A 16,632-nucleotide genomic window follows, 5' to 3' on the forward strand; every position below is an offset into this window, starting at 1 on the left:
ATTGATTTTTTTTTTATACAAGAGACAAATGCAAACCAAAACAAAAGCAAGAAAAAAGCCGCTAAGGCCTCACAAACGAAGTCCCAAGCGCATCTCCCAACAGCAAGAGTTGAAGCTCCATAGGGGATCAAACACAAGTTGAAACTCCATAGACTGCCTCGCACCAGCCTTTGCCAAGAAGTCTGCACAAGCGTTCCCCTCTTGCAGTGTATGCAAGACACGGACTTCCCACTCGCGCCGGAGAAGGCTTCGAAAAAATTTAAATACGCTTGAAAATAAAAAAATAAAAGATGAAGCTCTGATTTTAAAAACTGAGTCACACTTAGTCAAAAGAAACATAAAATATCTCCTCTTCTTACAAATTATATTGTAACTTATTTAAAATTAAATAAATTTGAAAGCATCCAAAGGCACATTTTTAAGAAAGATCACACAACACATCACAAATTATTTAGAATGTCACAAATATTGATGCTTGAATCAAGTGCATCTTTTAGTAACTTGGACCTTCAAGCCATATCTCATGCCCATAACTATAGAAAGCCTCGGGGTTACAGGATGATCTTCCATAACTTGTATGCGAAATTTGGGTATTATAGCAGCTGCAACCATCTTTAACATAATGAAAGTCATGCCTTTACCCAAACAATTTCTAGACCCTGCATTGAAAGTTATGAACTTATTAGATGGCATGTGTATACTGCGCCCTTTCTCTGATATCCATCTCTCAGGCTTAAATTCCAAGTAGTCATCTCCCCATATTTGTTTCATCCTTCCCATTGAATACAAGAAGTACAATATCTTCGTATTTGGACCAACATGGTGCCCACTTGGGAGCGTATCATGGTTGGTTACATACTTGTGCTCAAAAGGTACAGGAGTAAAAAGCCTCAAGGGTTCACATACAGCTCCATGGAGGTAAACTAGCTTATCAAGGTCGAGACAATTATCTTCTTGGATTAGACAATTATCTTTAATTTCTTGAATAATTTTACCTTCCACAATTGGATGAGTTGAGACAAGCCAGAAGAGCCAACTGAGACCTGCAGCGAGTGTGCCATTTCCTGCTGCCAAGAGGTTCATAGCAGTGTCTTTTAGAAACTTGTCACTCACTTTCCCATTACCACTTCCTTCCTTGATTAGAGATTTTAGCAAGTGACAATCTGATTCCTCCACTCCTTCACTTTGCTGACCTTCACGTTTGGAATACGCTACACATTGATGCAAGAATTGGTCAAGATTTTCTTGGGCTACATTGAAATTTCTCTCTAGACGAATTTGCAGCCATTTTTGCAGCTTCCATATAAATGTTGGAGTGATGTGCCTGTAGAATATTGCATCTTCGATAATAGGCAAAGATTTTTCACAAGCAATCTCTGAGAGCTCATGGAGCCTGCTAGGGAGGCAATGAGGATCAAATCCAAATAGAGTGGTGCTGGTGGTGTCAAAGGTGAACCTCTCAAAGATATCTTGTAAGTCCACATTGGCTCCTACTTTGGATACTTGATTTAGAATTGGCAGTAAGCAATTCTCCACCTTCTTCTCAATGGTTTGTTGAAGCAAGATCTCAAAGTTTTTCTTTTGGAACATTGAGTGAAGCATTGCCCTCTGCTGTTTCCAATCATGAGAATCTGAATTAATAATACCATTTCCAAGAAATTCAAAGATGTCATGGAAATTGGGGCCTTTCCCATAGTTGCCAAAATTCTTGCTTGTGATGTGGGTGACATTCATGGGATCGCAGGTCAAGATAAAGTTGGTGTCTGTGAGCCATGGTCCTTGAAACTTTAGAGTGCCTCCATGATGTTTCAAGACCAAAGTTATAAAATCATGGATATCTGACACATTACGCCAAACTGCTGGTAGCATACCAATGATTGGCCAATTTGGGAGAAGTACATTTCTATTGCATCTCCGAACATGGATGAATCATGAATATGAGGAAGAAAATGGTTACAAATACTGCAAAATATTCTATCATGGCCATTATATGTTTGTATGTCGACTCAAATATTAAGTATGTTTCTGATTGTGTATATGATGCCAGTAGATGATTTCTTATAATATGTAAAACTAGTGCGATAACCCGTGCATTGTACGAAATTTTATGTTGAAATTTTTTAATAAATAAATTAGTTTTTTATATATGTAATTTTTAAATTATAAATAAGTCAATCGTGTATAAGTCAACCGTTTAATAATATATGAAGAAAAAGTAGAATAAATAAATGAAATTGTGTTGTATACGTCAAACATTTCCAAAAACTCCCTTAAACACTATATTTAAAGTGGTGGTCTGTTGTTTGCTCGACTCATCGAGTATACAAAGTTTAAGACCATTTCTTGAGCGTACTCTTGAGAGAGCTACATATAACTGACCATGAGTGAAGACAGAACTCGAAAGGAAGAGCCTAACCTGAGATAATGTTTGTCCTTGACCTTTGTTTATGGTCATTGCAAAGCTTACTGCAATTTGAAACTGTCTTCTTCTGAATTTAATTGCAAATTTGGAATCATAAGGAACCAAGTCCATTATTAAAATGTGCATTTTTTCATTAGCATTTGTTCCTGTGATAACAGTTGCACCAATAACACGTTCACCAAGTTCATCCACAATTAACCTGGTTTCATTGCATAAACCTACTGCTTGGTCTATATTTCTCAAAAGCATGATTTAAGTACCAACTTTCAATAATAATTTGTGGTTTGAAATTCCTGAACTTTTAGCGTCGTTCAAAAATTATGTGTTAACCCATCATCTCGGATTTCAATATTCTCATCAGATCGCAAGGTAGAGTCGAAGCTCAGATATTCATGTTCTGGTGCAGCTATCATGTCAAGCATGTAAGTGTTTATCATTTCAACAGCCTCTAGTGTAGGGGTCAATTTTGCTCTATCTTGAAAGAATTGCGGGTTTTTCATTTTGTTCGTAAGGTCAGGAACTCGTGCAATGCACGAAGTATAGTTCTGAATATATTAAAATTTATTTTTAATATATGGATTATTTTTTTATATAGATGATAAATAAACACAAATATAATTATATGTTTAATTAATATGATTATGATATAAAAATTGAATATATAATTAATTGCATGATTTTTTTTATTTCGTTTTTCCCATATCTAAATAATTCTACACAATTTATAACATATAAAAGATGTGATATTTTTTGGTACATCAGACTGATAAATTGCACCATCCAGTAATTGATCTTTCGACCTCTCCCACTCAACCCATAAAATTATAATAAAATTTGCTCATTTCTTATTTTTAATTGAAAATATTTTAATGTAAACGTTCCATCGGATTCTATATTCACAATCAAATTGCAATGTTTTTGTATCTCTACTCCTAAAAATATTTAAAAAGTATAGAAAAAGTTTAAAAATTATATTAAAACATTTTCTATTAGTTTCATCTTGAAGGTATTTTTATGCTAAATATTTCTCATTGTATGAGCTTTTTGATATATAACCTAAATATCAACAAATATAGACTATATATTTTACATCCCCGTGTGACAAATTGTTCTCTCTCTCTCTCTCTCTGAAAATATTTTAATGTAAACGTTCTTTCCCGTGGAATCCCTATTTTCAATGCATTAATAAATCTACTCTTAAGATTATTTCAAAAGTATGGAAAAGGTAGTTGTTATTATTTTCCATAGTTGCTGCAATTGAGATTTCAGAGCATTTGCAAACTCTGACTTTGGATATGTATGGGGAGATACCGACCCAATCGACCATTTACAGTATTTTAATACTAAGATGGTCATTGGAGGGGCGACCGACGCTGTGAAGTGCAGATTGTTACCTTCAACGTTTAAGGGCGTGGCCATGACTTGGTTTATTAAACAACCCCCATATTCCATTTCCAACTTCACTGATTTGTCAACTAAGTTTCTAACACAATTTTCGGCCAATCAAGCACAAAAGGCGACCCCAGCTGATTTATTCAATATTCGCCAACATGCGGGCGAGCGTATCAAAACATACATGTCTCGATTTAGCAGAGTTTCGGTGCAGTTAGAGGACGCCAGTCCGGACGTATGTGTGGCGGCCTTCAAAAATGGGCTCAGATGCGGCTCGTTGAACAAAGATTTAACTAGAAGGCATGCCAAAGATATGATGGATTTGCGCGCACGGGTACAATAATTTATCTTGGTTGAACAAGATGAGCAAACTAAAAAAGATAGGGACAATTGGCGGGCTCAATCGGATGTTTCATCAGAAAAAGGCCGTGCTTCTAAAGAACAACGACCCGCTCAAACACCGCGCCAGCCAAGGCCGGCGCCCTATTCTTCAGGAAGACAGGGGCCACAAAGTAACAGTTGGCATCAGAACAATCAACCTGTTTCGGTGAATCCGGCGGTCCAAGGAGGAAATGCTCCCGCCCAGGGTCATCAAACCAAATTGAACGCCCCTCTCAGCACAATCCTGCGAGCAGTAGGGCAAACCAATGTAGTCCAATACCCAAGGCCACCTAGGCGGCCTCCTGCGAACGTAGACACAACGAAGTGGTGTGAATTCCATAAAGCCATGGGACACAATACTGATAATTGCTGGACCTTGCGCAAGGAGATTGAACGACTGATCAAAGCGGGGCATTTGTCCAACTTTGTCTCAGGAGAAAATACACAGCCAGAAGCAGTCAAAAACACGGGCGGTGATTTGTCAAAGGGCAAAGAGCTAGTTGAGGAGTTGGGAGTGCCCGCCGGGTCCTGCTCATCAATCGCAGGGAGATTTGGCGGCGGGCGTGTATCTAGCAAAGGAAGGAAAAGATATGTTGAGGCAGTAAACTCGGTGCACCACGCTTACGAGGGGGAATGTTGGCTGAATCATACTCCTATTACTTTCTCGCCAAAAGATTTTGATCATGTGATTCCGCATGATAATGATCCAATAGTGGTGACTCTGCGCGTAAATAACTATGTTACTAAGAAAGTTTTTCTAGACCAAGGCAGTTCTAGATACATCATATATGGCGATGCATTTGAGAGATTGGGCTTAAAGGAGTCAGACTTAAAGCCATATACGGGGTGTTTAGTTGGATTCACAGGCGATCGGGCCAAGGTCCGAGGCTATGTGGAATTGGACACTGCTTTTGGTGAGGGCGAATATGTGAAGAAATTTCAAGTAAAGTATTTGATTCTTCCATGTAAGGCGACGTATAATGTGCTTCTTGGACGCGATACTTTGAACAAAATATGTGCAATAATTTCAACCGCCCATTTAACAGTAAAATACCCAGCTTGCAATGGAAAGGTGGGGATCTTGAGGGTGGATCAAGAGGCCGCCCGAGCATGCTATGCACAAAGTTTGGAACTTTATGGTAAGAAGGCAGCTAAGGAAGCACATCGCGTCACAGAAATTTTTCCACATGAAGATTTTAATTTGGATCTTCGTGATGATTCGGAGGAGTTAAGACCTCAGCCGGCGAAGAAACCAAATCTGTTCACTTATCTGGGCGTGCTTTGAAAATTGGGAGCACCTTGTCAAAGGAACAAGAGGACCGATTGTTCCAACTACTCAAAAACAATTTGGACTTATTCGCATGGACAATTAAGGATGTTCCAGGCATTGATCCCAACATTATATCCCATCACTTGTCAATCCAGCAAGGGGCCAAGCCTTTTGTACAAGCTCGTAGGCAGATGGGCGAGGAAAAGGACAAGGCAGTACAAATAGAGACTCAAAAGTTACTTGAAGGAAAGTTCATTAGAGAAGTTCAATACCCAACATGGTTTGCAAACGTTGTTATGGTGCGAAAGGCTAATGAGAAATGGAGAATGTGTACAGATTACACAAGTCTAAACAAAGTTTGTCCAAAGGATTCTTATTCGCTCCCAAACGTGGACAAGTTAGTAGATGGGGCTTCTGGGAATGAAATGCTCAGTTTGATGGATGCATATTCAGGGTACAACCAAATTATGATGTATCGCCCTGATGAGGAGAAAACGACGTTCATGACAAGTCAGGCGAACTATTGTTACAAGACGATGCCTTTTGGTTTGAAGAATGCAGGAGCGACCTACCAGCGATTGATGGATAAGGTTTTTGAAAGTCAAGTGGGAAGAAACATGGAAGTGTATGTGGATGACATGATTGTTAAAACTGTCAAAGGGGGCGAGCATCACGAAGACTTGGCCGAGGCATTTGCACAGATCCGGAAATACAACATGAGACTGAATCCAGAGAAATGTTCCTTTGGAATTTTAGGTGGCAAGTTTTTAGGATTCATGATCACTTCAAGGGGGATCGAGGTTAATCTTGACAAATGCAAAACTATGGTAGACATGAAAAGCCCGTCCAATATTCGTGAGGTCCAAAGGTTAACAGGACCGTAGGGCGGCACCATTTTTTGCATGCCTAAAAAAGAATACAACTTTCCAATGGACGGGGGCGTGCGAAGAGGTCTTCCAGCAGCTTAAGAAGTTGTTGGCCTCACCGCCTATGCTAGCTAAGCCAACGCCAAGGATTCCTTTAATTCTTTACTTGGCGGTCACTGACGCGGCGGTTAGCACAGTCTTGCTCCAAGAAGAAAACAAGCAATATAAAATCATATACTTTGTAAGTCACACACTACAAGGGGCAGAAGTGAGTTACCAAAAAATAGAAAAGGCAGCGCTGGCAATCCTAAAGACGGCCAGGCGACTTCGACCGTACTTTCAGAGTTTTCAAATAAAGGTCAGGAATGACATTCCTTTGAGACAAGTTTTGCAGAAGCCTGATTTATCAGGGCGACTGGTTAGTTGGTCGGTTGAGCTATCGGAATATGACATCTGCTATGAACCAAGAGGACAAGTCACAATTCAGAGTCTGGTTGACTTTGTAGCAGAGTTAACACCCACAGAGGGTGACAAAGAGAATGCAGAATGGGTACTTTCAGTTGATGGTTTGTCCAATGAATCAGGGAGTGGGGCTGGCGTGTCAATCGAAAGCCCGGATAAAATGCTGATTGAGCAATCATTAAAGTTTGGATTCAGGGCGAGCAACAACCAATCCGAATATGAAGCACTAATAGCGGGTTTGAGACTCGCCATTGAATTGGGAGTTCAAAAATTATATATAAAGGGCGACTCCCAGTTGGTGGTAAAGCAAGTCCTCAAGTGAAGGACCCACAACTGTCCAGGTACCTAGAAATTGTTCAAAGGCTTATGCAGGCGATCGGACATGTCAGGATCGAGCACATTCCAAGAAGTCAAAACGAGCGTGCGGATGCATTGGCTAAACTGGCTAGCACTAGGCGACTCGGAAACTACCAAACTGTAATACAAGAAATCTTGCCCCATCCAAGTACAGACATGGTAGAATTCAAAGTGACAAAGGCTATAAGACATGGGGGACCATCTTGGATGGACCCAATCATCGAATTCTTAAGTCAGCAACCTCAAGATGAAAGCAAAAACACTAATGAAAAAAGAAGAGAGGCTAGTTTTTACACCCTAGTGGGTGGACAGCTGTATAGGCGGAAAATTATGTCTCCAATGCTTAAATTTGTGGATAAAGCCAAATCTCAAGAAATAATGGTTGAGGTTCATGAAGGAGTCTGCTCAAGCCACATTGGGGGGCGGTCTTTGGCCGTGAAAGTCCTTAGGGCGGGATTCTATTGGCCAACCATCAAGAAAGATTGCCTTGAGTATGTGAAGAAGTGTTCAAAGTGTCAAGTTTTTGCCGATATACACAGGGCACCACCAGAGCAACTCACGACGATGACCGCCCCGTGGCCCTTCGCCATGTGGGGAACAGACATTTTGGGACCCTTTCCAAAGGCGAAGGCTCAAATGAAGTTCATCGTGGTGGCAGTAGATTATTTCACCAAGTGGATAGAGGCCGAGGCACTCGCCACAATCACTGCTGCTAAGGTGCGAAACTTTTTGTGGAGGCGTGTTGTGTGTCGTTTTAGAGTCCCAATGGCATTGGTTATGGATAATGGCACTCAATTTACCAGCGCATTGACAAGGGACTTCTGCGCTGACCTTGGGATTGACATGCGATTCACTTCAGTTGAACATCCTCAGACAAACGACCAGGCTGAGGCGGCTAACAAGGTCATATTAAATGGATTGAAGAAAAAGCTTGATGAGGCGAAAGGATGGTGCGCAGAGGAATTGCCCGGTGTTTTGTGGGCGTACAATACCACGGTCCAAACCAGCACTGGAGAAACGCCGTACAGGCTAACCTATGGTTCAGACGCCATGTTACCCGTGGAGGTAGAAAATCAAAGCTGGAGGGTTGCAAACAGGAATGAAGAAGAAATAATGATAACTTAATCGCAAACTTAATCATGCTCCCAGAATTGCAAAGAGAGGCACCCTTGCGTAATGAAGCTGGAAAGCTAAGGGTCGCCCGAAAATACGCAACTAAGGTTGTCCCTAGAAAGATGAAGGCGGGAGACTTAGTGTTGCGTGAAAGGACGCTGACTTCAGGAAAGAACAAATTGACACCTAATTGGGAAGGCCCGTTTAGGGTTAAAGCTGAAGTGGGCGCGGGGGCGTACAAGTTGGAACAGTTGGATGGCAGGGCAGTGCGCCGCACGTGGAATGCCTCCAGTTTGAGGCAATACTATAGTTAAGAAGAAGAAAGTCTCACTCTTTTTTCCTTGAAAAAGATTTTTAATGAGGCGACCAATGAAAAGAATGGGGGAAACTCTCATGTACGGGTCTATAGACCCCAATTTTTATTAGAAGAAATGAAAAATGTTTTACAGTTTGATATTCGTCACAACTGACAAGATCTAACTCATAAACTTTCTCAAACAAACTTCCTATGGCGATGATCTAATATGACAAAAAACTTTCACAATTAGAAAGTGCCATCATTGAGCAAACATAGCCTTGGCAATTCTAGTGGCCACTAGAAACCAAGCCCCATCCGTAAAACGACTAAGGCCAGTAAAATGTGCCTAAGCCTTGGTTATCATACTAAGCACAAAAAAGCCTCGCCAAATGATGAGCAAAGTCTCAGTAAACACGCCATAACGAAATCAAAATAACAACGAGCAAGATATGCTTAAAAATGAAAAGGGGACAAGCGCCCAAAGTCATACGTCATTACAAAACAAAGGGCGGAGCCCAGAATCCAAATGAAAGGTACAAACATAGAAAATATTAAAAAAAAAATCCTATGATTGATTATCCGCGTTGGCTTGGGGGACAGTCTTCTCCACGCCCTCGCCGTTAATTGTTTCGCTTGCAGCAGTTTTCTCCACACCCTCTTCTTCTTCATCGTCAGACTCTTGCATGAAAGGAAGGCTACTCACTTCAGGATCCGGATCGCCTATAACCTTCCCATCCATGATCTTCTTCATGAAACCAAACATGGAAAAATCAAGCTTTGGATAAAGAATCCGAAGTTGCTCTTTGGCGCTGAGATGACCCAAAACATATTGACGAGAACTCTTCTCTAAAAGTGTCTCGTTAGATTTTTGCAGCTCGGCCTTCAGCTTCTTAATTTTTTCTTCAGCAGCGTTAAGTTTGGTTTCAAGAGTCCCCTTTACAGCCCTCTCTTTAGCAAGATCTTCCGTCGCCCCCTGAAGCTGACGGCGGACGCCGGCCAAAGCATCTTCAGTTTGCTTCTTGGCAGTATCAGCGCGCTTGGCGGTAGTGTCTGACTCAGTTTTCAACTGCGGATAGGCTGCCTTAGCATCCTCAAGTTTTTGTTGGACGCGGACCTTATCTGATTCAATATTCTTCAAATGAGGAAGAAGACCGGCGGCACAGCTGGCAGCGGCGAGCGCTTGGTTTACCGCGAGAGTCACAGCGGCTCGAACGCCCTTAGAGGCCACGTCATGCGAAATTTGAGTGTTGAAATTCCTCTCTATAAAGTTAAGGCCATTGAATTTAGGATCAAAGACGCTGTGAAGAGCGCCAGTATCGCTACCAGGTACCGCGTCCCGAGACGATTGAGGAGCAGGGCTGGCGGCGGCTATCAAGTTGGCAAAAGTGCCAGGAGTGTGAGTTGGGGGCGGGGGAATGTTGCTCGAGGTCCTATTGTCTTTTGAAGCCCTGGATAAAGCATCATTCAGAGTTGTTTACTTGGGGTCAGTCTTGGAGGAACTGCCGGGTTTTTGACGTTTGGGGTCACGCTCATCAACCAAGGGCGACTTATTCTTCCTGTCACCCTTTACATCTTTCTTCTCGTTCTCTTCATGTGTCCCTTAGCAGCATCGACCTGGCTGTCGATTAAGGCTTGCATGCTGTCAGCATTGACGCCGCCTTTGGACTTGCCCATTTCAGCTGCGAACAGTAAAGAAGGCACAAGTTAATAACAGGCGATCAAAGAAGGCTCATGACAAGGCATACATAATAAATCCAGACTTACAAAAAAAGTTTTGAAGTTTCTCATCTTTGGCAGCCTGAAGAAGGTCGGAACAGGAAATTTGAGGAAGGGTAAGGATGTATAAGGCGACCTGTTTCTCCTCCTCGGTCAACGCCTCAAGCACGACAGTAATATCCCGCCGAGGGTTCACGGTCCAGTGTAGAGGAAACAAGGGGCGGTCCTTTTGGTCAAGTATGAGGTTTGGAATTTCGGGCGAGTGAACGATCTTAAAAAACTTTTTTTGCCAGTGTTTAAAGTTGCTCTTTAAGGGTTTGAAAATGGCCATATTGGGGCGGGCCGACAAAGGAACAAAAGACACGCACGAAGGTTTGGCGATGCTAGTCTTATAGAAAAAGAAAAATAAAGGGTAAGTGGGGGCAAAGTTTAGCTGCTCACACAATAACTCAAAGCAACGAATGAAGCCCCAGGCGTTCGGTAGAAGCTGGCATGGGGCGACATTTAGGAAAGTAAGTACGTCGCAGACAAAGTTGGAAAATGGAAGCTTCATAAAAAGCTCGGTAAAAATATATCCATGAAGATAGAACCAGGCGGGCTCTCCGTCGGCTCCAGAAGGTTTAAGGGTTACGACTTCTTTGTCATCGCAAGGGGAGACGTTCAAGGATAAGTTGTCGTTATGGCCGGTTTCGGGGTTCACCCTGGTGAAACCCCAGGCGGTAAGGCGGTTATTGTTCAGTGATTGAACACTGTTCCAAATGGAACGATAGAGGCACTTGTCATCAATGCACTTGTCACTAGTGCGCCAATCTTCTGAAGTCGAGGGGTTATCGGTGGAAAGGTGAGAGGTTATAGAAGCTGTTCTTTCTTGGGCGGGATCTGAGGAAGAGGGCGAGTTGTGGGACTCAGAGTCAGAATCAACTTTAATAACCTTTTGGCTAACAGTGGTTTTGTCATCATCATCAGAAACAGAATCAAGGGAAAGAGAAGAGCAAGATTGGCCTTTTGCAGACATTTTGGGAAGCTTCATGAAAAGGAGATGAACGGAAAAACAAGAAAAGTAAAGAGGAAAGAGAGGAACTGACCGAAGATAGGTGAAGTAATAGGAATGCAGCGAGCAATGGTGGTCGGAGCACTGGAAAGTCATCGGAATAGCAAGCTGCCGCTGAGAACAGAGAACTTCAACAGAAAGATAAGGGTTGAAAGTAAGGAGCAGTAAAAGAGAATGAAAAGTGAGGATTTGGGGTTTTATAGGAAAGTCAAGTGAGGAGAGAGAAGGAAAGTGGAAAAGACGTGACCATTTTCAAACGTTTTTGAAAATCGAGGCAATCCCTCGAATCCCGCGTGAAAAGACTGCGGCAGTTGAATGCTAATGATGGCAACTTTTCGGTAACGGTGCAACGTCAGATGAAACGACACCAGTCGAACAGTTTGGGCGACCTGGCGGGAATTCTACAAAACAAGCAGTCTCCAAAAGAAGTGAAGTCTCTCCTCTCATGGGCTTGTGGGCTAGGTCAGATAAGGCGGACCGATCGCGTAAAAGGCGGTAAGAATATTTTTGCTCTGACTAAGACATTTCAGTTCCAGAAAAGATGGAGCTTCATGTCTTGTGGGCTTGTGGACCGGGCGAGTCATTACAAGCCCGTTGACCCACCCATTAAGGCCAACATTAAGTTGATTAGGACGTAGACCCCAGCTTGAAGATGTGGGCCCGAGTTGTTTTGTCCTATTATATTGTACACATATGCATTTGTCTTATTCAAACATGGGGATTTGGGCCCTGCATGTAAGGCCCAAATCCATGAACATTCTAGATAATGATCACTCCTACTATAAAAAGGGTGTCCTCACCTTGTACTGGGGATCTTTTTTACCATTTATGAGATAATTTCCTTATATACATATTGCTTACTTTATTTTAGCCCTGCTAGGGTTTATCAAGGGTACTTTATTCCTATTGTTATACCTTAGACCAGAACATCTTGTATTATTAGCTGGCACAATTTAATTCCCGTGAGAGCTCTATATTCACAATCAAATTAAAATGCTTATGTATATTTACTCTTAAATCATTTAAAAAGTATGAGAGAAGTACTAAAATTTTTATAAAACATTTTCTATTAGTTTCAACTTGAAATCATTTTCATGTAAAATGTTTTTCATGTAGGAGCTTTTTACTATATAATTAATAAATATAGACTAAATATGTTTATTTTTCTGTAATTCCCCGTGACAGCCTTATATTCACAATCAAATTATAATGCTTATGTATATCTACTCTTAAATAATTTAAAAACTATGGGAAAAGTACTAAAATTAAAACAAAACATTTTCTATTAGTTTCAACTTAAAATAACTGTAATGCAAAATGTTCCTCCCCGTATGAGTTTTTTAATATGCAACTTAAAAAAAATATATAAGCTATATATGTTCATTTATTCCAATTCTTGACAAAATTTCATATTTTTATATATATTTACCTTTAAACTTATGAAAAAAATTCTAAAATTCTAACAAAGTTTATTGTTTGTTATTTTCAACTTGGAAATATTTTGATATAAATGTTCTTCCCTGTTAAGTCTCTATTTTGACAATTAAATTAAAGTAGTTCTATAAAAGTAATAAAATTATACTAAAACATTTTCTATTAGTTTCAACTTGAAATTATTTTCATGCAAAATGTTCCTCCCCATAAGAATTTTTTACAATGTAACTTAAACATAAAAAATATTGACGATATATGTTAATTTATTTTAATCCGCATATCATAAATTCTTAGTATCAAAATTTTGTATTTTTATATACATATTTACTTTTAAACTTATGAAAAAAAAATATAAATCTATATTAAAATGCTCTCAAAATTGATCATATGTTATATTAGGTAGTAGTTAATAAATTCCCTGAGATAAGTGAGAGTAGTTGAATATATTCAATGAGTTGACATTTTTTTTTGTTTATTCCAAAGTTTAAAATGATGATATAAGTCTCAATTCTACGTTTAAAAAATTTGCAATTCCAAAGGGTCTTGCCCACATTTTTTTTGTATAAACATCCGGTACCCGCTCACCCTTTGGATCTTGCCCTTAAATTTACAAAAAAAAAATTTCAAACAAATTTTTTTAAAACAAATCAAAATAATCGTTAATGATAAAAACCTTTACCATTAACATAGCACCGAGTTTTGTACAACTTTTAATCTCATTTTGTTTTCAAAAGATTGACTTGCTAAAAAATTAGTTATACTAAATAATTAAGTGTGTTCAACTTCATTCCCCGTAAAGAATAATGAAAGAACAATAATATATATTCAGTAAAAAAACCAACACTTATTATATTTCTACCGTTTAGATGTCCATTGGTTTCATTACATGATTTAGAAGAGTTACAAATAATGAAAAGAACAATAATATGTTTCAATAAAAAATCCAACACTTATTATATTTCCACTGTCTAGGTGTCCATTTGTCTCAACCAAGGCATAATGGTGTGATTCTTCGAGAGAAATTTCTAAACATAAGGGCAGAAGCATGTAGTAGTGGCATAAGAGCCTTATTTTCACTTATTAGAATACACTGTAAATTTTGTATGTTGTTTCTAATTTTGGTAATTCTAGAAAATTTGAGTTCCTCCTTTCTATTCCATCATGAACAATAGTCACAATATTTTCCGCCAGTGCACTATCTTTGTCCCTGGAGCTTTTCTTGCAAAGAGGAAACTGAAGCACATGCAGAACATGTGTGAATAACCTAGAACTCAAAGGATAATTTAGTCTACCATCAAGATTCAGAAATATAAAAAAAAACTTAAATGAAACCATAAAAGTGTAACAATGAATCATGTAATGTAAGAATGAGCAAGTAACGTTCAAAAAAAAAAGACATTTGGAAAATCATTGTAACAACCAATAAAAAAAACATGTGGCATTAATGTTGCTATATGACCCACTTTGGTGGATGGGCTTTATATATTATTAAGATTAAGATTTCAAAAACAAAACACTGAATTTGTAACAATTATTCCTAATTTAACAATGTTTTATATTCTTGTTTTTGACTTTTAGTCATATATCACCGGTTATGTTCATATAATTAGAAATGATTCATAATATTAAATATTTCTACATATATCATGGGCGAAGATTTGTAGGTATTGAAAATAAATTCAAAACGTAAGTAAGAAAGGCTGGCCATGAAAGAAATTGGTCAAAATTTGAATGTAATAATAAAGGTAATTATTCAAGGTGGTGCAATTATTCAAAACGTAAGTAATGATAAAGGCTGACCGTGTAAGGAAATTATTCAAAATTTGAATGTAAACAAATTTATTGAATGTAATAATTGCACGGTGAATTTATTTGAAGGTCAATTGCAATTGCATGATTTATTAACATTTATATGTATTGATTAATTTATTTATTGAAGTGAACCAATCAAAAGTAGCCATGTGGAAATTAATTTCAACCAATGTGAACCAATCAAAAGTAGCCATGTGGAAATTCAATGAAACCAACCAATAGAATGCTAACATTTTGAAATTATAAAGCAATATGACCCACTTTGGTGGATGAGCTTTATATATTACTAGTATGATGACCCGTGCGTTGCACGAAAATTTTAGGTTGTTCATTTTTTTATATATAAATAAATTAACTTAACTTTCCAAAAATAAATAAATTAACTTGAATTCATTTAAATTGTGATAGTATGTATCTTTTTTAATTGTTGAAAAAAAACGTGATAGTATGTATCTTACATGTTAGTTATGTTGTTTAATAGTAAAAAATTTCAATACGTAAACTGGATAATTTACTTAGTAAAAAAGAATAAATAAATACATGTCCGTTCAATATAACAAACATTAATTTTCATATGCACCCAAAAAATACAACAAACATTACCAAAAACTTCATTATACACTACATTCTGTATGTTTCTTGCATGATACTGTATACAAATTTTAAGATTCCTCTTTGATCGTACTCTAGAGAGTGCTACATCACTAACCGTGAAGAAGAGAAAGAGGAGAGTGATACATACAACTTTTAAATTACTTTACTAATGAATTTAATAACTGACTATAAATTTGTTTAACTACTTACACCAACAGTGAACAAAGGTCATCCATGTGATCCAACTATAATTCATCAATTTGGCATGACATACTTAAATTAGAACTTAAAAATACTTCAATAATGTGCTCATCATATTCATTATCAATGATGTTTCTTACATCAGATTCATAGGTGTAATTTTTTTGCTTTGGCAAGATAATCACTCTCTCAACTTGTATAAGGTTCATAGACTCAAAAGACTCATAGATTATGTCCAAGCCTTTGCCTCGTCTCATTTCTCCCTTTGAAATCCTATGCATAAAGTTAAAAGAAAAAACATGATGGGATGCAAGAATTTTGGAGTCAAGCTAAGCTCATTGATCTACGTCCAAAAATCTAAAGAATCCAGCCTCATGCTGCCATCAACAACATCAGTGATGTCTAACACAACAACGACAATACATGAGTTGAGAAGAAAAACACAAGAAAAGGGAAGCAATCTCAAGAAAGGGTAGGATTCAGATCTGATGAGCTGCAGACTCAGAAATTTCTGACCCCTCAGGTTCATGTTCATTCAATCCCTGCACAAAAGGTTGGCTCAGTTCCAACCACTTTTATACCATAATCAATAATTAAGCTCTCGCCTATTAACATGAACAAACATATACAAATGTAATTATTACTATATATTCAAAATTCAGCCCCCACCTTTTTACATCAGCACTCACCATATTTTTGCTTCTTGTGATGATGATACATGCAACGATAGTGCTATAGATTGTCACAAAAAAATTAAGGAAGCAATATGTACTAAATTTTCAACAGTAGAAGCCAAGAATCCAATCAGCACACACATTAAAGAAAAATTAAGAAGTCATGACACAAAATCTACTTCTAAAAAATACCAATAAATAAGGGAACCTAACTGAGTTGTAAGTCAACCTCTGTACATCCTTTTAGTGCCCAACAACTTAAGAACAAATAACCTACCATCCAAGGAAGCAAAAAGTACATATAAATCTCCGGCATACATCTTATATACTTTAAAAAGTCTATCTATGCAAACAAATCTTATAATATAACTTGTCAGCTACTACATGTAAGTATCACGCACCATTATACAGGCAAGCCAAAATAATTTATCAGCTTTGCCCCTGCTTCATCCTCTCTATCTTTCTTATTTGTGAATCTGAGTGAATCTTGTGGGTCAAAGAAGAGTCTTCAATCCTAGACAAAAAGAAGATAAAAAAATATGAGTGAGCTAGATAAAAAGGTCATACTAATATCTAGCTTTAGATACCG

The 16,632-nt window shown here is 38.4% G+C and overlaps 2 protein-coding genes across 2 annotated transcripts; one reads left to right on the forward strand and one right to left on the reverse strand.

Moving 5' to 3' along the window:
• Window positions 1–422: 422 nt before the first annotated feature.
• On the reverse strand, window positions 423–4,543 carry LOC130709954 (alkane hydroxylase MAH1-like). Its single transcript, XM_057559093.1, has 2 exons — window positions 4,476–4,543; window positions 423–1,912 (listed from the first exon to the last, which is right to left on the reverse strand). Exons 1-2 carry the CDS (start codon window positions 4,541–4,543, stop codon window positions 481–483), a joined length of 1,500 nt encoding a protein of 499 aa, XP_057415076.1. The 3' UTR covers window positions 423–480.
• Window positions 4,542–5,480, forward strand: LOC130709960 (uncharacterized). Its single transcript, XM_057559103.1, has one exon. It carries the CDS (start codon window positions 4,542–4,544, stop codon window positions 5,478–5,480), a length of 939 nt encoding a protein of 312 aa, XP_057415086.1.
• Window positions 5,481–16,632: the final 11,152 nt, after the last annotated feature.

Source organism: Lotus japonicus, chromosome 1, assembly GCF_012489685.1.
Source record: "Lotus japonicus ecotype B-129 chromosome 1, LjGifu_v1.2".
In the NCBI taxonomy this organism is placed as follows: domain Eukaryota; kingdom Viridiplantae; phylum Streptophyta; class Magnoliopsida; order Fabales; family Fabaceae; genus Lotus; species Lotus japonicus.